The 24,504-nt window shown below is 42.9% G+C and overlaps 1 protein-coding gene across 2 annotated transcripts in view; it reads left to right on the forward strand.

Moving 5' to 3' along the window:
• The window catches only part of col8a2 (collagen, type VIII, alpha 2), a 270,845-nt gene that overhangs the window by 179,916 nt on the left and 66,425 nt on the right, over positions 1 to 24,504 (forward strand). For both annotated transcript variants that reach the window (XM_070899076.1, XM_070899077.1), the window contains exon 2: positions 9,528 to 9,693. In XM_070899076.1, coding sequence (XP_070755177.1) covers positions 9,546 to 9,693 — 148 coding nt within the window. In that variant the 5' untranslated portion in view covers positions 9,528 to 9,545. The remainder of the gene's footprint in view (positions 1 to 9,527; positions 9,694 to 24,504) is intronic.

Raw genomic sequence — 24,504 nt, forward strand, 5'->3', positions numbered from 1 at the left:
GCCTACTTCCACCTTTGTAACATCGCCCAACTCTGCCCCTGCCTCAGCTCATCTGCTATTGAAAGCTTCATCTATGCATTTGTTCAGCTGTGGCTCAGTGGATAGCACTCTCACCTCTAAGTCAGAAGGCTGTGGCTTCCCACTCCATAGAGCACAAAATCTAGGCTAACACACCAGTGCAGTGCTGAGGGAGTATCGCACTATTGGAGATGCCGTCCTTTGGATAAGACATTAAACCCACCATGCCCTCTCAGGTGGACGTAAAAGATCCCATGGAACTATTTCGAAGAAGAGAAGGGGAGTTATCCCCGGTGTCCTGGCCAATATTTATCCCTCAATCAACATAACAAAAACAGATTATCTGGTCAGTATCACATTGCTGTTTGTGGGAGCTTGCTGTACACACATTGTCTGCCGCGTTTCCCACATTACAACTGTGACAACACTCCAAAAGTACTTCATTGGCTGTAAAGCGCTTTGAGATGTCCGGTGGTCGTGAGAGGCGCTATATAAATGCAAGTCTTTCTTTCTTTCTTTCTGTCTTTCTTTCCATGGCCTTGCCCCTCCCCATCTCTGTAACCTCCTCCCACCCTACAACTATCCGGGATCTCTGTGCTCCTCCGATTCTGGACTTTCGTACATTCCTGATTTTAATCGCTCCACCATTGGCGGCTGTGCCTTCAGCTGCCTGGCCCCTAAGCTTTGAAATCCCCTCCCTAAACCTCTCTACCTCTCTCTTCTCATTTAAGATGCTCCTTAAAACCTACCTCTTTGACCAAGCTTTTAGTCATCTGCCTTAATATCTCTTTATGTGGCTTGGTGTCAAATTTTGTTTGATAACGCGTCTGTGCAGCACCTTGGGACATTTTGTACATTAAAGGCGCTATATAAATACAAGTTGTTGTTTATCTTGTTCTATGTATTAAGATGTATGTTGTAGTTTGCCTCTGTTCATTTCCTTTCTTTTTCTTCCCCCTTTTCCTTCTCTTTTCTTCTATTTGATAAAAAAAAGTAGATAATTTGTATCAGAGTTTACTGAATATAGTTAAACCATTATCCACAACTTTTCTCTGATGAAACAATTGCAGTATTGGCAAGCACAGTTCATTACGCCTTATAGTTACCCCAACATCTGCTTAAATATTAAGTGCACTGATGGTTGAATAGAAACCATAATGGATTGGACCTAAACACAGAGGAAAACATAGGGGCATATTATTGTTGTATGAGAAGAAAATTATTGACAAGTGCGTTTTGTTACTTTGACTCCCAGCCTCAGTATTACATGGCAGCCCTAATACTTTGTACAAAGCCATTAAGCTGAAAATAGAAACGAGATTTGTTGAGGGTATAATTACATTGATTGTTGGTTAACCCACATTAATGCTCCATTCGGTAGGAACTATTGAATAAAGCAGCCTGTAATTATAAAGGGAACATGGGCAATTACAGAGCAAGAGAATCATAAACGAAATGTATTCCTTTTAAAATAACAGGCACTACAATTCATTAAGTGGTTTCTGGAGAACAGCTATAATTTAACTGGTGAATCTTCCTCAAGCTTTTGTACTAAGGTATTTCTGAGGAATACTTATGGAAGCCACATTTAATCCATACATAAAATATTGCATGAGATTTTTTTGATTCTCTTTTGCTTCTTAAAGCGGCAGCTTAACCTAACGTTAGCTATTTTAACATCATCATTAAGCCATTTATTTGAAGCAGGTCAATAGCTGTGTTAAAGTACCTTACAAAGGAATTTTACCTGAATGCGTTAATCAGTGTGCACCAAGAGAAATTAAACCACAAGGGCTTATACTTTACTGTGCATTCTAGCATATCTCATGCTGTTTTTGAGCAATTTTATTTTAGAGTGTAGACACTGAAATTACAGGGTTACAGGGTACTTACATTAGGGTCCCACAGTGTAATTTCAGGAGCTATATTTCTTCCTTAAAAACAGAAAAATTATCCTTCAATCTTCAAAGGCAAATTCTGGAACAGACTCAAATACCCCAGCTTGAATCTAACTGATCTGAATTCATTTCAATAGGCTCCTACAATAGGAATTTAAATACTTTTTTTTTCCATTATCAGTCACCATCTGGTAATTATGCTGCAGTGTGCTTGCTCTAGCCATAACATAAATATTGTCAGTAGTTCGCAGGAAATAATGTACTTTTCCCAAAAGAAAAGTCAAAGTGATTACGGCTGTGTCATGTTGAGAGACATGTTTAATGGATAAATTCACAACTTGTATCCTTTGGCTTCAAAATGTTACATTACAGAAGTTCGAAAAATGTATATTGACCAGAATGGCAAAATATTGTATAAATTAACACAAACGGTACCAACTCCCTCGGTAATTTACACATTCACTAGCTAACTGTTCTTTATCAGAAAAAAGAAAAAGACTTGGATTTATATAGTGCCTTTCCGAACCAGCGGACGTCTCAAAACGCTTTACAGCCAATGAGGTACTTTTGGAGTGTAGTCACTGTCGTAATGTAGGAAACACGGCAGCCAATTTGCGCACAGCAAACTCCCACAAACAGCAATATGATAATGACCAGATAATCTGTTTTTTTTGTTATGTTGATTGAGGGATAAATATTGGCCAGGATACCGGGGATAACTCCTCTGCTCTTCAAATAGTTCCATGGGATCTTTTACGTCCACTTGAGAGAGCAGATGGAGCCTCGGTTTAATGTCTCATCCGAAACATAGAAACATAGAAAATAGGTGCAGGAGTAGGCCATTCGGCCCTTCGAGCCTGCACCACCATTCAATAAGATCATGGCTGATCATTCACCTGAGTACCCCTTTCCTGCCTTCTCTCCATACACCTTGATCCCTTTAGCCGTAAGGGCCATATCCAACTCCCTCTTGAATATATCTAACGAATTGGCATCAACAACTCTCTGCGGAAGAGAATTCCACAGGTTAACAACTCTCCGAGTGAAGAATTTTCTCCTCATCTCAGTTCTAAATGGCTTACCCCTTATCCTTAGACTGTGATCCCTGGTTCTGGACTCCCCCAACATCGGGAACGTTCTTCCTGCATCTAACCTGTCCAATCCCGTCAGAATTTTATATGTTTCTATGAGATCCCCTCTCATTCTTTTAAACTCCAGTGAATACAGGCCCAGTTGATCCAGTCTCTCCTCATATGTCAGTCCTGCCATCCCAGGCATCAGTCTGGTGAACCTTCGCTGCACTCCCTCAATAGAAAGAACATCCTTCCTCAGATTAGGAGACTAAAACTAACACAATATTCCAGGTGAGGCCTCACTAAGGCCCTGTACAGCTGCAGCAAGACCTCCCTGCTCCTATACTCAAATCCCCTAGCTATGAAGGCCAACATGCCATTTGCCTTCTTCACCGCCTGCTGCATCTGCATGCCAACCTTCAATGGCTGATGTACCATGACACCCAGGTCTCGTTGCAACTCCCCTTTTCTTAATTTGCCGCCATTCAGATAATATTCTGCCTTCATGTTTTTGCCACCAAAATGGATAACTTCACATTTATCCACATTATACTGCATCTGCCTTGCATTTGCCCACTCACCTAACCTGTCCAAGTCACCCTGCAGCCTCTGAGCATCCTCCTTACAGCTTAGTGTCATCTGCAAACTTGGAGATATTACACTCAATTCCTTCATCTAAATCATTGATGTATATTGTAAATAACTGGGGTCCCAGCACTGAGCCTTGCGGAACCCCACTAGTCACTGCTTGCCATTCTGAAAAGGACCCATTTATTCTGACTCTCTGCTTCCTGTCTGCCAACCAGTTCTCTATCCACAATACATTACCCCCAATACCATGTGCTTTAATTTTGCACAACAATCCTTTGTGTGGGACCTTGTCAAAAGCCTTTTGAAAGTCCAAATACACCACATCCACTGGTTCTCCCTTCATCCCTTTATCCCTTTATCGGCCTTCAATCCTATCAATTTCCCTAACACAATTTCCTGGCTAATAAGGAAAGATGGCACCTTCGACATTGCAGTGCTCCCTCAGCACGGCACTGAAGTGTCAGCCTAGATTTTTGTGCTCAAGTCCCTGGAATGGGACATGAACCCACAACCTGCTGATTCAGAGGCGAGAGTGCTACCCACTGAGCCACAGCTGGCGCTAATGATCTGGTTTGCAGATTTGCTTCACAGTCTGGCAATAATTATTATTATAAAAATAACTGAATATATTTCAACAAGGATATTCAGTTGTCAATTTAAGGAGATTTTATCACAACATGCAATTAGTCCATTTCATAAAAGCACTTGATCAAATTTTGGTTACCGCTAAAAATAATGTATTTATATGGATTTGGATAACGTAAGAGGTTCAGTTATCGCTTTCTAGAGCATTTGTTAATACATAATGGGCACTTGTATCCATATATACAAGTGTGATTGCAATAGAACTCTACCTAGTGGACTACTGATGTAATAACAATAAAAGGTCATGTGGCAAGGTCATGTGACACCATTCTGTTGGAGACATCTTGTAGTGTGTGTGCTTGTGTAGTGGTGTCCAAAGATATCACAGATTGGTAATGAGGATGCAATTTTTGGATTCCCTAACTGATATTTTTGTTGGTGGATAATCCTGCCAACCAACGGAGAGACTTTGAGAGGTTCTTTGTTTTGCAGAACAGCTAAAAATCCAAGGTAAATTTCAAGCACACTTGGCTGAACTTTTGATGTTGCCAGAGTCCAGATGGCCGCGCCCATGGGAATAATAGGGCATTTGGGTGAGTTCCATCATGACCAAGAGACCTTTGGAGCATATGTGGAGCGGCTAGAAATGTTTTTCATCACAAATACTATCGGCGAAGTCCCCGATGATGTAAACCGTGGTTTTAGAAAGGAAACGAGCTATTTTCTTGACTGAAGCAGGCCCCAAGGTGTATGAAACCCTGAAAAATGTGCTTGTTCCCGTCAAGCCAAAGGACATGGCACTGACAGACAGCACTACAGACCTGAGCCCCTTGAAATTTCTGAAAGTTATCGTTTTGGAACACGAAATCAATTAAATGACGAGGGTATCAGTGAGTACATTGTAGCTTTAAAAAAGCTATCCATTCGTTGTCATTTCGGAAACCTTCAGAACCAAACATTGGGTGATTGCTTTGTTTGTGGGTTGAAAAATGAATGAATCAGAAGGAAATTGTTGACAATCCCTAATTTGACTTTTGATTTCGCTTATCAGACAGCTATGTCGATGGATATGGCCGACCAATAATCCGAGAATTTTGTGCCATTTCCAGTCATCAGACAACTGAGGTGAATTGGCTGCAGGCTTAAAGTAAAAGGCAGTTGGGCCCCAAGGCCTCAGCAACTGGCCAAGGTAACATTGCATTGAAATCGTGTCTACGGTGCCTTGGACAACACATTGCTCGAAGCTGTCCACATGTGAAGGCAGAGTGTTTCGGCTGCAAGAAAACTTGCGAAGACGCGCCACTGACTTTCAATGCTAGAAGTAGAACTCGCCAGACTACATAGCATTGAAAAAAATCAACAGGATAAGGAAGTTCTGGAGATACATGTCATTAGGAGCACAAAGGTATCTAACAGCGATTTGCAAAGTATCATCATCCAAGTAGACGTTGTAGGAACCAAGATACCCATGGAGATCGATACTGGTGCATCCATGAGCGTAATACTGGAATCGTTATGTCTTGACAAGTTGCATGATTTTCGACTGGAGAAATGGAAGATAGAGCTGTGAGGCTACTCGAAGTTCACCATACCGGTGAAATACAAGAGTCAGTTTCAGAGCTTGCCTCTCATAGTAGTGGCAGGAAACAAGCCTGGCTTGATAGGTAGAAATTGGTTGCGATCACTGAATTAGATTTTTTGTGTGGAAACAAAATTTGCATCGAAAGATGATATCATCAAACAGTATCCGAACGTGTTCGATGAAACAGGCAGTTCGATCCAAGATTTCAGGTGATTGTCAGAGTGCAGAAGGACGCAAGACCAATTTACTGCAAGCCACTTCCTGTCCCACATGCACTCAAGGAGAAAGTTGAGCAAGAACTCAAAAGACTAGAAACGGAGAACATTATCTCTACGGTAAATCTAAATAATTAGGCTACACCCATTGTTGTTCCATTTTTCATACATTGTTGAGCTGCCAGTCACAGCTGAAGAGATTGGTAGGGCTACTAAACGTGATCCAGTTATGTCAACGGTGTATGATTACAGAGCAAATAGATGGCCAAACCAAGTTTCAGAGGAAGATATTCATCCATACTTCATTCGTAGGAATGAATTGTCAGTGGATAAAGGTTGTATTGTGGAGAGCAAGAGTGGTTATCCCAAAGTTCAGCTCCAAATTATTAGAAGATCTTCATGACCCGCAACTGGAAATGTTCTTGACCAAGAGTTTTGCATACAGTTACTTATGGTGGCCATGTTTAGATAAAGAGATAGAGTACATTGTCAGTCAATGTACAACATGTCAATCGGTGAGCAAGAATCCACCATCAGTACCATTACAGCTATGGAAAAGGCCTCCCAGGGTGTGACAAAGGTTACATATTGATTTTGCTGAGCTAGAAGGACAGCAATTGTTCATAGTGATAGATAGTCATTCGAAGTGGGTAGAGGTGTTTCCGACACAGAAAATAACAACATGTAAATCATTCGATAATTTGCAAAGATTGTTTTCTTCATAGATTCCTGGCCTCCCAGAAGAAATTGTGTCTGATAATAGACCACAATTTTGTTCAGAAGAATTTGCACAGTTCATGAGAAGAAACAGTGTGAAACATACAAAGTTCCACCATACCACCCTGCTTCAAATGCTGCAGCAGAGCACACAGCACAAATTGTAAAACATGCCGTCTTCAAACAAATGTTGGATCCAAATCCAAGGAAATAGCAGTTGTCGTTGCAACACAAACCAACACATTTTCTGACTACTTATCAGAATACTCCCCATACAACTACTGGTAGAACACCAGCAGAGTTGTATCTCAAATGAAAGCCATGAACCAGTTTCTCATTGTTAAAGCCAAACTTGGCTCAGATAGAGGTAGAGTAAGAGAGAAAAGTGTGAAATTGAATCAGAAGGTTAGAGTGAAGAGCCATCACCATAAATTGTTAAAGTGGTTACCAGGAAAAAAGTGAAGATATGTGGCCCTCACACATATATGTTCAAGATGTGTTAATTATGGAAAGGTTAGGTTTGTTCACATTCCTCATATTTTACCTACATATGTGGAAGGAGTTGGAAGATGGTTATTTCTGATTATTTCTGATAAGTCAGATAGCCTTGTTACAAATAGAGTACCAGTAGAAAATCCTACATCAGATGTACCAGAAACAAGTCCACGAGAAAGTCGGAATTTAAGTCTGAGTCCGAGTCAGGCCAACAGTCTGAAGTTGTAGAGAGTCCAAATGTAGATCAAGGTCAGCCCTTGGAGAAAGATTCTCCTCAGGCTCAGCCTATACCAAGTTTGGAAAGTTCTGTTCAAGAATGAAAGTATCCTCTTCGAAACAGAACACCAGTGGTAAAGTTTGATTTGTAAATATGGAAAAATAAGTTCATTTCTTTTGTTGTGTATACCAAGCAAGTTATGTATAATGATTATTTTGTTATGATTAACTTCTTCAATAAGGAGAGAGCAGTGTAATAGAGCTCCATGTAGTGGACTACTAATGTAATAACAACGACTGATGTAATAACAATAAACGGTCATGTGGAAAGGTCATGTGACACAGTTCTGTTGGAGCTATCGTGTAGCGTGTGTGCTTGTGCAGTGGTGTCTAAAGATATCACAGTAATAGTTTTGCCACTGATTGTGTCATCATTCTCTCAGACACATGCAATTGTTGTACAGGACATGCTGTCTACACATTCTGCATCTGCAAGAGTAATGTGCATGCAACCACGTGCTTTGGTTTCATAACCTCACGAAAATGAACCCAATTCTATTTGTCTTTTTCTGCCTGCCCTTAAAGTGGGCGTCATGGCATTATTTGCCGTCTCTCCTCAGATAGCACGGCTAGGCATTTGGGGCACACAGGCTTGCTTCTTTGCAGCCCTCAGCTGGGGTACACTATTCCAGAACAATGGTCAAAGATTGTGGTGAGGCATGATGGGAAATGATGGCATCCTCTCTACAGGGGCCTAACTGTGGTGAGGCCTAATAGTGCACCAAGGGTCGGTGAAACTCATCACAATAGAAAATTTTAGGGAACTTGAGAAACAACCTTGTTGACATTTGCTTGTGATCACTTTCTAGCACTTGGGCATTGAAGGTAATTAGAATAAAAGTAGCTGCTTAGTCAGTATTTCTGATGGGGCATGTGGCAGAATTCCAAACAAAATCACTTGAGCAAACTCTAAGGTTGCCTTGTGAAGAGCAAGTGTAGGACATATCCAGAGAGTATTTCTCTACACAGAAGCCGATCCATAGCTGGAAAAGACAGACAGACTGAAACAGGAGAAGAGTAGCCCTGGGAATTAAGGATGACATAAGGATAGTAGTGAGAAAGGGTCTTGGCTCCGAAGATCAGGAAGTAGAATCAGTATGGGTGGAGATAAGAAATAACAAAGAGGCAGAAAACACTGGTGGGGGTAGCTCATATGCCCTGGAGTTTAGAAGAATGAGAGGTGATCTAATTGAAACATATAGGGGCCGAAATTCAGCCTCCCAAAAATGCCTCTTACCACCGGAAAATGGCGGCCACGTGGCGGAATCGAATGGCCATTGCCCGTGAAATTATCCTAGGTGCTTTTTCCAGCAGTCCCCATTTCTGCCCCGCTGCTGCCAACCCCTCCTAAGTACATCATCAAAGCACGCACCCCCGATCTCCCGCACCTCAATCTAATTTCAGGGGAAAAAATCTTCAGGCCGCCGAGCGGTGCCCCCGACAGTTTTTTCTGCCGGGGCACTGTGTTCGCTGAGTGTGCGACATGGCTGTGCGGTGGCCATTCAAGGGGAGGGTGTGCTGCCGCGGCCAACTGCCCCCCGGATTCGGCCAGGCTGCCAACAGGCAGACCTTAGACTGGTTTCAGTTATCCACGTTATTACAGTTGGCACTGATACCAAAGGAGCTCACGAACAGCCAGAGAGTCTGTGCTGAGGCTGCGAGATCATGCATACACACTCCACAAAATGCCAATCAAAATGTCACCTTTGCCAGTGGGGCTGTAGCATTTCAGGGCCAGCTTTGCACTCTGATATGTGCCACTAATCCCTCCTGTACATTAATGTACATGTTAATGCATTTAGCACACAGTGGAATAAAGGAACAGCACCCATTCCTAATTTGTCTTTTATTTTAAATCAAAACTGCATGCATTTAAAGAGCAAAGAAACACACTGAAGCAATGAGAATACTTTAAAGAATTCTGACATTACCTGGATACAATTGCTTTCAGCTGAGCTCCAGAATCATACTGGATCATTTCCAAACCTAGATTAATGGCGTTAGTATAAAGGTGTGCTGTGTTCGAGTTTCAGTCCAGTTTTTGTTTCTAACGGTGCCTCTTTAACCTCTCACACAGATCACCCAGCAAAGGACGATGCTGCAAATGGATATTTTAGTTCTTTTGCTGATGACCATCATTGGCTATGTTTCCAGTGGAGGCTATTCCTCTTCAAAGTACATGCACCCGATGGTTAAAGGCCCACCTGGACCCCCTTTCAGAGAAGGCAAAGGACAATATATAGGTAAGAAGTAACCAGGAGCAGATTTAATGGTTTGAAGCTTTGAGGGAACAGCCTGTTGCTGACATTACATCGATTTCACTGAAATCTTAGTATGTTCGATCTGGTAGATAATGGGCAACATGTGTGAAATTCTATTTAAATATAAAATGCAAACTATTTTGAAATTGTTTCTATGTTACGTAGCCTGCTGCATTTTTGGTACTACCTGCATCAATGACATGTGTAAGTTGGACGAGAAACATGAGACAGTGAGTAATTTTTGTGATGTAAACATGACAAACAATCACATTTCAGGGGAATTTTAGTAAGAAAATCTTCAGTTAATAGGAGCAAATATTACACTGTAAGTGCAGCTTAAAAAGTTTTATTACTATTTCTGTTCACTTATATATGAAGTTACCACAAACTTGTAAAGAGATATTGTATCTCTGAGATTACAATTCCACGCATCAATAAACAATCCCGTCTGTCAGTACGAGGGTCACACAAACCAGTTAGCTCCATGCTTTCCATGGGGAAAAGTATTGACAGAGTATTAGGGCTGGATTTTCATTAGAGTTTTCGCCGCGATGTGACCCTCCGCCGCGAAAACCTGGTTGGCGGGATCCTCCGGTACCGCCGGGGAGAGGTGCGCCAAAGTGAAACGCCGTGGATTGCGTTACCGTCGTACTTTCAGCACTCTCCCGACCCATACGCCGCGCCTAGAATACCGACAGGTGCAGCCCTGCCAGCAGTGGTACGTATGAGGTTTAAAACAGGTAAGTTAGAGGGGTTTTTTTTCAGCGATTCGATACATAATGGTCATGTAAATGTTTTTTGAGTATTTTTGGAATGTTTTTTGGGAATTTTTTTTTGTTTGTTTTCCCCCCCTCCCAAGGCCTCTCTCGCAGCGCTCCCGGCCCCAGACTAAAGTTGGCGAAAATCGCGGTTTGCGCCACGAATCATCGTGCAACGCCTCCTTTACTAGACGCAAAGGCCGAAAGTTCGGCCTAAAAACAGTAGCGCAGCGAAAACAGTAAGTTTGGCGTAAAACTACCGTTTCTGCCAAAAAACGAAAGTCCTGCCCCAGCTGATATTCTCACATATAATTTATCACTGCCAATATAAATTATTATTACACTGTTGCACCACATCCCAGGGGAAACTTGATAGTTCAGGTAGGGTCGAGGCCCTGACACACATTCAGGTAACATCACTCACAGGCCCAGTTAGTGAATGCCTGCATTAACACAATAGCACTAAATATTCCTGATGCTCCTTGCTGCCTGCTAATTATTTCTGACCCATTACCTGTTGAGTGCTACTGGTCAAAAATACGATTAATAACATGATTCGCTTCCAGGATTGAGAACTGCAAACTCTGGATTTTCTTCTTTTTCTGGTCTCCTCCTTTCCTTTCGCAAGAGTCCAGATACTTGCTGGCACAGTTCCATGGGTACTGTCAACTCTCCTGCACCTTGTTATTTGTGCGGCTTAGTTGTGAATTATGACAGGATATTTGTCTTGCGGGAGCATCACTGCCAAGCCTGCTTCTGATCTTACCCAATGTCAACAAACGCATTGTTCAGCATGGGTAACGGAACTGTGATAAGGAGCGGGATTCTTGGCTGATTTCTCGCCCTCTCTCTCCCTTGTCAGGGGACATTGAAGTTCACAGTGCTCTCACTATTCCACTGACCAGCAAACTCAGCATCAAACAAGGATTGAACCTGGTCTAGCTGGCACTGAGTTCATCCACAGAGACATCGAGAGAGTTCTTTAGCAGGGAAAACAAACAAAAGGACACATACAACAAGTCTCCTCACCCTGCAGCATTTACCAATGATTATACCTGTAGTCATGGAACTGACAGGTTTGGGCACTGAATTAGGGAATGGAGGCTAATTAAGAGAATTTCACATTGTGCTTTAATTTCAAAGGGCTATGTCTGAACTACTTGCAGCAGCAAATGAACATACCATAAAGAAAATGTCGCGATGTGAGTACTCTGGAGATGGGAAACTAAAGTTAAAAGCAGTAGACTATTTTTATTATGTAACGAGTTCAGTATCTAAAACCTGCACATTTCGCGACACTATGATACACTGGAGAACAAAAATCACTGTTCATGTACCAGTACAACGAGTTGAAATGTCCAGTCCTGCTCTGAAAATCACTGGAGACAAGTTAATAAGCAACAGTTGTTGAAGATTAAGTGAACAGATTTGAGAAGTGCAGGGGTCAGTAGTCTCTCAAAGATTTCTGACCCCAGGTCCACAGGGTACAGTAAAATTCTTGCTACTGTCGTGTGTACGTAATTAGAAGTTTATGTTTTCATTTCACTTGTGCCATAAATTTAAATAGAATGACAGGGTTTAGTTAACTTTCTCGGTCAGAACTGCTGTTGTTGGCCCAGTCGATTATGGCAATAAGTAGCTGAGCCATGCAGAGCAGGAAGGTTTCAGTTTCAATCCCTGGCCCATGCTGAGTTCGCTGTTCTCGGCTGGGGCAGGGACAGAGGCCCAACAATGGGCCTTCTCACTCCTGTATTAGATGAGCAAAGTTCGGCAACTGCCCTGATCACTCCTGATCATGTCTGTGAATTGGTGAGATGACGTTGCACGCACCGGTCAATAATGTAACATCCCCTTTGCCTGCTTCGGCATGATCGACAACAACAGCAAGGACTTGTGTTTATATAGCGCCTTTAACGGGTGCTTCACAGGAGCATTATAAGACAAAAAATTTGACACCGAGCCACATAAGGAAAAATTAGGGCAGGCGACCAAAAGCTTGGTCAAAGAGGTAGATTTTAAGGAGCGTCTTAAAAGAGGAGAGAGGTAGAGAGATGGAGAGGTTTAGGGATGGAATTCCAGAGCTTGGGGCCTAGGCAACAGAAGGCACAGCCACCAATGGTTGAGCGATTATAATCACGGATGTTCAAGAGGGCAGAATTAGAGGAGCGCAGACATCTTGGGGGGGGGGGGGTGTGGCGGGGTGGTGGGAGCGTGTTGTAGGGCTGGAGGAGATTACAGAGATAGAGAGGAGCAAGGGCATGGAGGGATTTGAAACCTGAATTGCGGCAATGTTAATTGCATTAGACATGAACCATAGCCATTAATTGAGGTATTGCAGGCGTTTGATGGTAATTACATTTCCTGTGATTCTTGCTTTATTGATTCAATAAAGTATGTAGCCGCCAACCAGAAGTACAATTGTATGGGTATTGGGCGAGGACAGGATTGGGCTGGGATACTTTGCAATCGAGTTCCCTGCTGACAGACCCTGTCAAGACCTTAATATGAAGAATGGCCATTTGGGTGAGAAACTGCACCTCAGCAACCCTTTCTGGTCAGGAGGTTGGGAGAAACTTGGCATGAAAAAGGAAATGCTGTTGCTCTATTGTAATGTTAACTTGCATTGAGGCACAGTGTTAAGAATAGGCAAATAGTTACAACTTGATCTCTAACTTTTCCAGTTCTGACGAAGGGTCATCGACCTGAAACGTTAACACTGTTTCGCTCTCCATGGATACTGCCCGACCTGCTGAGTATTTCCAGCATTTTCTGTTTTTGTTTCGAATTCCAGCATCCGCAGTATTTTGCTTTTACACTATGCTCTACGATCATGCTTTCTAAGTTAAAATAGCATAGTGTTGTTGTACGTTCATCTCATTTATGGATTCCGCAAATAAACGCAAGTTCCCCCTTACAGGAAGAGATAGAAATATAATAAATACCATAAGATGATAGTATTTTAGCAAAACTAATCTGATTTGAAAGCAAAAGTTAAGAAAGAAACTTCCATTAAAAATTCTTTACAAATCAGGAATAAGCATTACACACACATCGTCCTGAGATCATGAAGTCACACATGAGAAGTGCGAGATGCCTCGCTTTTCATAATATTTAGGCCCCAGAGCATGGGACCCCAGATCATGACGTAGCCACCGACAATTAAAGTTTATAGGGCTCACTGCTGTGATCTTGTTCTACTGAGAAACCCCGAGCCGGAAGGCCAAGGCAGGATATTACCAAGACTGTAAATAGTAAGAGAGAAGACAGTGCTAACCAAGAAATAAGAACTAGTTAAAGTTGCGTTTTAGAAAACTATGGGCTACAATTTCCAGTGTTTCACCGCCCGGTTTCTTGGCAGTATTGATCGTTTTGGGTGAGAACCGGGTCGGTGAAAAATTCCCCAGCTGAGGCACGCCGGCGGTTTCGAGGTACTGCTGGGGAGCAGACCGCGGGCGTGCACCGTCCACAGGTCACCCTGCCGCGATCTTTGGCTGAGCGGTGACCCGTAGATAAGTATAAAAAAAAATGTTAAACCGCCCTTGGGGATCAGTGGAGCTGGGCGGGAGATAAGTAGGTCTGCAAGAAAAAGGTATGTGATTGGTTTTTTACTATTTATTTTCCAAATCTGTTGGGGTGATTTAATTTTAAAGTGTCTTGGGAATGCTTTTTGGATTTTTTAGTTAGTTTTTTTTTAATTATTTTTATTCTTTTTTTTGGTGTTAGGCCCAACCCGCGGCCTCGGTGTAAATTTTTATAGATTTTAAAATTTTTCACCCATTTTCTTTTGGCACCGTCCAATCTAGCCAAAATTGCACTTTTCCGCCCAGATTGGGGGTGCAAGGCCCATATTTTTCGCTGGGCAGATTTTTTTTTCGAGAAGTTTTTGCCGGCGGTAATCTTCCCAGCCTTAGCGTTTTTTTGGGCGGCAATCGGGCGCTGGCGGGCTTTGGGGAAATAGATTTTGCCAGGGAGACAAAACTGAGATTGGTCAGTTTTGGGAGTTGGACTAGGAGACTGTGTAATAATGCACCACAAACTATGCAGGACTGAAATCATCAATCTCATATGCCAATACCTAAGCATTACAGAAAGCAGGTCCGGATCATGTTGTTCATGCACTGGGGCTTGAACATTCCAGAAATTGTCATTGTGTTCAGGAACTTCATATATCAGAATGAACTATTGTAGCAAAACAGGATTGAGATGAAGAACTTGAGATGAGGGTGCAGAGAAGATTTACAAGGATGATATTAGAAATGCGAGGGTATGTCTATCAGGAAAGGATGAATGGGCTGCATCTCTTTTCTCTTGAAAAAAGGCTGAGGGGTGAACTAATAGAGGTCTTTAAAATGATGACAGGTTTTTCTAGAGTGGATATAGAGAGTTTTTCCACTTGTGAAGAAGAGCAAAACTAGAGGCCATCATATAAGATAGTCACCAAGGAATCCAATAGGGAATTCAGAAGAAACTTCTTTACCCAAGGAGTGGTGAGAATGTGGAATTCACTACCACAGGGAGTGGTTGAAGTATAGATGTATTTAAGGGGAGGCTAGACAAGCATATGAGGGAGAAAGGAATAGAGGATTATGCTGACAGATTTAGATGAGGAAAGATGGGTGGAGCATAAACACCGGCATGGACTGGTTGGGCCGAAGGGCCTGTTTCTGTGCTGTATATCCGATGTAATCTTATGTAACTTGCTCATTCATGAATCAGACGTTAAAACCTGCACATTGTAGAAAATGGCCCAGAACCTGAGATAAGACTAGGCACACATCACTGAAAGGGTGACTGAGATCATAAATCAGTTAGTAAAATGTACAAATATACAAGGAATAAGGCTGTGAAAAATCACTTCTCCAGAGAAATCCATCAGTTTTTCCTTTGATATTTTGCATTGGTTATTGTCACACCAGCGTCAGTGAACAGAAACAAATCCAACTGCTTGATGGGAATATGATCAGCAATATAACGAAGTCTGACAGACATGTATCTGATCCAAGCATAATTATAACTGAAGCATAGAATTCCTTTTACCCGTTCCCGTTAACTTCCACTATGCTGAAATGCTGATCCAAATACAACGGCCCAGGATTTGCGATGGTAATGATGGCGTGCGCTATCATTACTCTGTAAAACTGACAGCAACTTCTGGCACATGCGCATTTCGATGCGGAAATCCAGAAGTTGCTGTCAGTGATATCCTGCTCCTCAATAGGGTGCGCTGTTGCAGTCCTTGCAGATGAAATCAATTAGAAATCACAGAATTGAGGTGAACTTCAACTTTTTATGCATTATTTTCACTGTAAGAACCCTTAAAAAAATTAAACCTTGTTGAATGAGAGTTAACTGGGGTTTTAATGGCATACTGAGTCATAATTACAGCGAATAACCTCTGGCCTATAAAAACAAATTTTATTTTGTGGAGTCTCATTTCCTCCATTCCCTGATAATTCTATCACTTTTTAAAACAATAACAATTAATTTCTATTTGTTTAAAGTTTGTTTATGATTTTTCAGATTATTCTTTAACCCATGTGTATGCCGCAAACTTTATTTTTGTTTTCCATAAAGTAAATAAAAAGTGACTGATAAAACCTGCTTTTTACTTCCTGGTTTGCTGTCTGCTGGAATTCTTCAGTGTGATTAGCTGCTTAGCTGGCTTGATGACATCACTGTTGCTGGATGCCACAGATCCACTATAGATGGTGCCAGATTAAAACTGACATCGGAAAAGGTGAAATCGACACCACAGAGGCTGCTAAATGTTAGTGGGCAGCCTTCTTTGAGGTTAGCGCAAAATCTGGGCCAACATTTTTTGGCAAACTATGTATTTATCAGGACTGAGTTATATTTAGATAATTTATAGGAAAGAATGACCGATGCGGCACTCCACTTTGGCATCCCAGCTTCTCTTACAGGACTAAACCATGTCACTGTTTTCAAGGACTTTAGTTGATTTATCGAGCACTCTGTAGGTTACATGCAGATTATCATTTTGGAAGATTGATTAAGAATATTCTCCACTTATTTGAGGATGTAGCTTTGATGTACTGTTGTTAAAAATCAACCTGAACTGGGATGCCATCACCAGCATTATTGTGAATGTCTCAAAATATGCTGCAGTGTTAAATATAAAAAGCTATTTCCATCCATAATTCAAGGCCCAATATGAAATTTGGAACAAGTTGCTCGTAATTGTAAAGTGTAAACTTCAGCTTTTTATTTGCTGTCAAATAAATATTTATTTATTTCTCCTCTTTTGGACAAATTTCAATTTTCTTCCTCCCCCCCTCCCCCCCCGGGGGCTTCAGACAGTTCCCACAGTCATTTCTTCCAATACCTTGCCCAAGTGTCTTTTCTGCTGCGTGTCAGCCGAGCTGAGACGGGTTCTGGTGTCATCTGATGGCCATATACTAAACTTCCAGCAGACTCCGTATTGATTTGAAGCTGACAGCTTCACTGCGATCCGCACTGCAGAGCCTGTCAGTGGGATTGTTGGAGATAAGCGCATAATTGCTTCGGGCATTCTGGAGTTGAGGGAGCTGTTGTAGTCCATTCTGTCTAAACAAAGCTGAAATAAATTCCTGAAACAACATATCCCACCTCTGCTGCTGGAGTCATGTTTTGCTGTGTGGGGTGGTGCACTGGGAGCCTGCAGATCAGCTGGTTGATTAGCTGTTCTATGTCTACTGATTTACTGGCAGGATAATGAGTGCTACTGGAGAGAACTGAGACAATGCGTTGGGAAAAGGAAGAACAGTTGGCCGTCTACAGTAACTTGGGGATTATTGATTATCCAATCATTTCTTTTATCCACCAGGAGGGCCCTTCATTGCGGTGAATAAGCAAGACTACACTGTAGTCAGGGACATACAATATTGCAAGACAGATTAACTGAGCACATCTAAAGGTTTTATTTGTCTCGCAAAGTGAGAAGAATATTTGCAGAACCATACACTGTGTACAGTCCATAATAGAACAAAGTGTATCTGGTCTCTGGAGGGTTTGACGGGTCTAAAGGCCTTCAAAGTGTTTTATGTAGCATAGATAGACAGAGCATGCAATGCTTCCTTTATCATTTAAGTCCACTGTTTTCATATAGCTTTGACTAACATGTCTTTAGGGCATCACTCACTTATTTTTATGCAAACAGCATCATTTGATTTTTTTTTCCTTGCTGTTTTTCTGTTCAGAAGGCATTGACTTTTTTACCGGAGTACAGTTCCATGGACGTCAGGCACCCTCCAGTAACATGCCCAAGTGGCGGTGTGAGCCTTGATGGAGAGTGTGATGAAACTATTTTATCCCTACGGTATCCCAGTTGAACATAATCCAGCCCTCACCCAATAGCCACACACTTACATTTCCAGCACGTGTCACTGGATAGCGATAGCGATTGGCTCTTTTTCCGCCTAATTATTATGCGGCCTGACCGTTACCTGAGCTACAAACAGATAACTCAGAAGAGCATAAAAAGCTAATCACAGGATGAATTTGCTGGTCTGCTGGGGAGCTGGTCTGCTTGCATTCGTAACGTAACTAGCAAATATTTAAAGATATGGGCCAAGAGCTTCTACAATTTTGCACTGTTCGCCTGAAATGAACAAAACCGGTGTAAAAAGATTGGGGAATGTTAAGCGCAAGTTACATTGAGCGTAAATCCTTAACATGGTTTAAAGAACATCGTGCTGGAAATCAACCCTGCCCACAAAATTGAACATGGTGAGTTTCCACCAATTGAGTCCGTTTGTGACTGTTCAAGGAGGTTCTTCAAATTAAGCTTGTCTGTTTTTAGGTGCAATGGCACGTTTTAAAAGTTTTTAAATATTAAAAATATTTAATTTACTAAGAAATGGGCTAGTGTGCACAATTGAAACCAGTAAATTGTTCAGTATAGTTTCTTCAAGTTATTTTCAGTGATTTAAAATCAGATTACTCTCAAGTGGCGGACCAGACGCTCTCCAAAACTGCTTTTTTGTGATAAACCCGTTTTCAGCTGGATTAATAAAACTGCACCAGGTTACCACTCTTAAATACATCACTGAATATGATTTAATGCAAGGGGCAAAAAATAAACGATTACCATCTATTGCACTGCCTGATGGATGGAAGATTTTACATTTGTGATTATGTAAATGAGTTTGAGCAGAAACTTGAACCATAACCTCACTTCGGAAAAGCAGCGTCATTTCAAGCACAATTTGCACCCAGATTGCTGATTGCATCCAAAGCAGAAACTCGACTCCAGGTATGAGTAAAGTTACGGAAAACGGATCCATTTCAGTTCCGACTCGTAATGTGAAGAATTCAAAACTTTGGTCACAACCAGATGCAAGTATGATCTCACATCGGTTAGAGCAGGCTGCTATAATTGGACCACATGGGTTTTTCATACAGCATCCCACACAGCCATACAAACGTGCATTTATAGGGTTCAGCAGAGAAAAGTATGGTGAATGAAATGCCTGTGTGCCCACAGTGAGACCTCTGTTCCAGCAATGGGAACATGAGGGTGACAAGAAGTTCAATGGCATCATTATCTTACTGTGAGGTTAATCGCCTTGGGTCCCCACTATCAATGCTCACTGTAAGTGAGTTGTCATCTTTATTAAACTGAATTTATGTTAGTGTGATCCGAGGGCTGTGAATGCAGAAAATGTGCCCTGTGAAGCGATATGTTTCCGGGGGCAAACCTGCCTCCGAAGTCATTATGCTGAGTTTTGAATGGTGCATTTAGTAGATATTTGGGGCGGGGGAGGCACAAAAAGACCAGAGAGAGAGATAATAAGAACAAATAGTGAATGCTGGCAATCTTAAATAAAAACTTGATTGAACTGAAATTAATATAACTTTGAATTTGGTGTATATTATAAATGTAAGTTGTTTCTGACTTATGCCAGTAATAAGCCTTTTTTTTTAATTTGTTAACGGGCCGTGCAGGCATTTATTGCCCATCCCGACCTAATTGCCCTTGAGAAGGTGGTGGTGAACTGCCTTCTTGAACTGCAGGGGGCTGTGAAGATTCAACTGCATTGCTGTGGGTCTGGAGTCACATGTAGGCCAGGCCAGGTAAGGGCAATAAATTTCCTTCCCTACAGGACAATAGGAACCAGGTGGGTTTTTATGACAATCCAACAGTTTCATGGTCACCATTACTCAAACTAGCTTTTTATTCCAGATTTATTTAATTGACTGAAGTTAAATTCTACAGCTGCTGTGGTGGGATTTGAACTCAGTCTCCAGATCACTAGTCTAGCAGCATAGCCACTACACTACCATTGCCTGAAATGTTGTCATATAAAACTTTGCTTTAACAAGTAACTGGTAAGGGCACTGCTGTATGGAAATGTTGGGACAGATTAAGCCATTCAGTGCCTACATTGTAAATCTGGTTTATTTTAATGGCACTGAATAATTGGATATGACACTAAATTGTTCCATTTTAAATGGCCTGAACTGCTTTCCATTTTGCAATAAGAACCACATCTGTGAATTATTTCTGCACACCATATTGTACAAAAATGATCTTATTTAAAATGAGTCGACGGTCTTGAGCCAATTTTTCCCCTAGGAACTAAAAAATATATTTTCCAAAGTTTCTGATGTGAGGAGAGATCTTGAGCTCTCCTCTGCTTTGTTTTAATATTAAAAATTAAAAATATTAAAAATCAGCTGCCTTCTTAATGGATTTCTGCACACGCGCTGTGCTCCTTTGCTATTTTTCTCAGTGCATCCCATGGCAAGCATCCTTGGCAGCCCCATCCAGATCTGCTTCACTGGGTATTGCACGCTAAACAAATGGTGGAGTCGATTTTAGCACCTCCCCCCCCCGCCTCTCCCCCAGCTGAAACCAGGCAGTAGGTGGTTAAAACTGGGCAGGGTGGACATTAAAACCGAGCACGTTGGTGAGGAGTTAGATGTAGTCCTTACTACTAGGGGGATCAAGGAGTATGGTGAGAAAGCAGGAATGGGGTACTGAAGTTGCATGTTCAGCCATGAACTCATTGAAGGCTCGAAGGGCCAAATGGCCTACTCCTGCACCTATTTTCTATGTTTCTATATTTCTATGATCCTTTCAGAGCTTGCCCCTTTCCTGGCCATCGTAACCTGCTGCATTTTAACACAGATGTGAATGGCCTTCCTGCAAAGTGAAAGCAGGTCGGTAAACATCAGGAAGAGTGGAGAGTCCCAGAGAGTCAGTCAGAAATGTTCCTTTGTGCGGGCCAGGAAGGGGAAGAGTGCTGCTCCAGGCCCTCACAAGGGAAGCCCCAGCCGCCCTGCACCATCTCCCCCCTTCTCTCCCATGAAACCCTCCTGAAAAGCCCCTCCGTGCCGCATACCTGGAGGACAAGGACCTCCCCGTCTCCAGCAGCCAGCAGCTAGTCTGTGCCCCCTTCGGAACAGGCAGGAATTGGGATTGTTGGCATTGAAACAAGGCCCGGCAGTTCAAATTGGTGGAAGCCTCCTGTTGCTGGTGGGCCCGACATTAACTCGGGCCGGAATTTTACCAGGGCCGAGCGTGAGGGATTGAGGGCGGGTCAGCAGTAAAAATCACGGAAATTGTCAGCCCGATAGGAACCCGCCGTCATCCCACTGATTTCAGCATTTAACGCGGGGCATTTCCCAGTGCGCCACGGACCTGCCTGGGAGAGGCGGGCGGGCGACCTCATTGAAGTTCTTAAATGCTTGTTGAGAGACCCTTAAGAGGCGTTTTAACATCAGGTTTTGGCTTTAATCAGCCATGATCATATTGAATGGTAGTGCAGGCTCGAAGGGCCGAATGGCCTACTCCTGCACCTATTTTATATGTTTCTATGTTTAACTTATTGAGCACGGGATTCACACCCCTCAGGATCCTCGCCTGTGAAGGGGAGGTGGAAGTGCATTGGCCATTGTACGAGTCCACCCATTGACAACTGGAAAAAATATACAAATACTCCCACATTACACCTGCTTCCTTGGCTAATGGAAATCTTTTTCTGGCTCCATTTTGTGCAGAGATTTAGCTGTCAGGAGTTTGCAGATCATTTCTGCAACCTCGGAAAGCACTCTCACCACACTGCCAGTCGCTATAACAACATTGAGGGATTGGACCACTGATCTCCAATTTACCTTCCATCTATTATATTCGCATGGGTGCCGCTTATTCTGTCTCACCTTGGATCTCAGAATTGGACCAAGATGAGCCCCTGCACCAACACCAGCCGCACCAGCAGCCACAACCTCAGCAGCCTTCCCCGCAATGACCTGGTGCTCCACAGGAGAGAGGACACAGGGGTGCACTGCGCCGGAGGCGATACCCCCGACACAGGGTATACAGGCAGAGGAGGAGCTTCCTGGACATGACGGAGCAGCAGTGCTTCCGGAGGCTCAGGCTATCGCGCCAGGTCATCGCAGACATTTGCAGCTTGCTGGAACAAGACCTGCTGCCCAGAGGACCTGGTGGACGCTTGTTACCAGTGGCTGTCAAAGTCACCACTGCCCTCAACTTCTTCCCCTCGGGCCCCTTCCAGAGATCTGCAGCAGACATTTGCAGGATCTCGCAGTCGGCCACCCATAGATGGATCACCCAGCTGACCGATGCCATGTTTGACATGTCAGCCATTGTGTAAACTTTGCCACTGATGAAGCCAGTGTTACTGAGCGGGCGCTCGGCTTTGCGGCTCTGGCTGGCTTCCCACAGGCGCAGGGCATCACCAACTGCACACATGTGGCCATCGGGGCTCCCCCACATCACCCAGGAGTGTTTGTGAACCACAAGGGCTTCCACTCCCTCAATGTGCAGCTCGTCTGCAACCACAAAATGATCGTCATTATGTGTGCGCCAGATTCCCCGGTAGCTGTCATGACTTGTGCCGCGCCAGTCCACTCTCCCTCCGCTCTTTGCATCTCCAAACAGACTTATAGGCTGACTGTTTGGAAACAAGGGCTATCCACTCAAGACATGGCTGATGACGTCTTTGAGGAGGCCAAGTACTGAGGCTGAGGAGCGTTATGACGATGTGTCATAGAGTAAACAATCGGCATGCGGAAGATGCACTTCAGATGCCTTGATGGATCTGGAGGAGCTCTTCAGTACGCACCAGCCATGATCTCCACAATCATCGTCGTTTGCTGTGCACCACAACATAGCACAACAGCAAGGATTGGAGCTGCAGGTGGAGCAAGGTGCAGAGCACCCAGCCTCTTCAGAGGAGGAGAAGGAACAGGTGGCCGATGAGGAGGAGGAGGAGGAAGAACCTAAGGTGGAGATGGCACCAGTAGCGGTGCACATTGCTGCCCGGGATGGCCTCATGATGGCCAGATTTACTTAACTTGCTCCAGTGCACCCACATGGCTGTCACATGCTGTACTAAGTCCCCTCCTCCTCCCCAACAACACCATAGAGCAGCCCTACAATGACCAAGCCATTCCTATCACCTAAACTCCTCATTGCTCAAACTTAAGTAATGTCTCACCATTCACTCCAAGTGACAAAGCCACTTCCCAGGTAGCAGGCAAAAATGGGCAAGACCGGAAAGTGGTGCAAACAAATAAATTTATGTGCGTCATAAATAGAACTGAAACATATCACTAACCTTTTCTCATACACCCACGTGACTAACCTTGTGCATCTAGGAATCTGTCTTTTTTCTTATCTGAACGCTTCTACGAAGTGCAAGCCCTGTGGCTTCAGCAAAGGTAGAGGAAAGCTGCTGACGTCTCTGTTGTGACAGCTTTGACACTTCTGGCGGACATCCTCTGGGTTTTGGAGCCTGTGTGGAAAAAATTAATTGTAAAGTGAAAGAAAATGGAGCGTTACTCTCAGAAGGAACTATAGAAAGGTTTTGCAGCAAAAGATTTCAAGAATTATAGCCAAAGAAGAACTGTGTTGTTCTGCCTAAAGTTAGTGACTTGCTTTGCTGTTCAACCTACCAAAGCTGTGGAGCAGGTCACCCCTGGTGGGTTATTGAGTGGAATTTTCTAGCCTGACCGCATACATAAATCTGTACCCCGGTGCCATGTACACCAATGACATCATCCCATTGGCTTGTGTATAGATTAGGGTTTTCCTGTTGAAAAGGGGGAAATTTAAACACTTCAGGTGAAGTTCTGTATAAATTTAGCTTTTGATTATTATTTTACTGAATATGTATAATGAGCCTTTATTGGCTTGAATTTGTTCCGTATGTTCTTCATTCATAAAAGATTAGATAGCTACGAAGCAGCAATGGTGCGACGGAAATAAGAAAGGGAGCAATGTAGACATAAATAGAGAGTAATGCTATCCTGATGTATATTGCTCAGACCTGTCTATTGATTTAGTCAGTTGGAAAAATGAATCAAAGAAATGTGTTTTATAACACTTCACAGAACTACCTGAATTCCATAACAGGATGCCTCATGCTTGTGTTATGCAGGGATTTTGGACTGTACTTACTTCTCTAGTGGCATGAAAATCAAACTGTAATAATTCTTTTATATACATCTTATCACATCAAGTCATCTCAAAGTGCTTCACACAAATTGCAGGACAGCGATTGATTCTTGTCTGAGACCAGGAACTCTTCCACCTTATTTTTATGTCAGCTCAATCTACTTACATTGTAATTTTTTCGACAAACTATCGCCGCTGCCTGGATTACCGAAAGGAAACGGAACATTAAAAAAGAAAGAGAAGCCATTCCAAACACTTTGGGAAAAAATTAGCAGTTCACAACACAGACGGAAATGCAATGGCATCAGTCAGGCCTCAAATCGCCCTGTTCACATGGAGAATGGCACCACTGCCCTTTATCGGTCTGCTGTGGACTTTGATTCAATATTAACACAACCCAGGCACTTAAAATGATGTCCCCCCCCCACGTTCTAGATAGCTTAAAGATCCCGGATATCCTCGGGACAAACTGTACTTTTAGTCCAAGGGCTGGGCCAGGGCAGCTTCTTTCAGTAACACTGACTTCACAGAAAACTATTTGGCTTATTGATCTTTTGTGATGGAGCCATGAGAAGGCCACGTCTGCATTCTTGTGCTTCGATTTCAGTCCCACTC

The sequence above is a fragment of the Pristiophorus japonicus genome, chromosome 14, assembly GCF_044704955.1.
Source record: "Pristiophorus japonicus isolate sPriJap1 chromosome 14, sPriJap1.hap1, whole genome shotgun sequence".
Taxonomy (NCBI): domain Eukaryota; kingdom Metazoa; phylum Chordata; class Chondrichthyes; family Pristiophoridae; genus Pristiophorus; species Pristiophorus japonicus.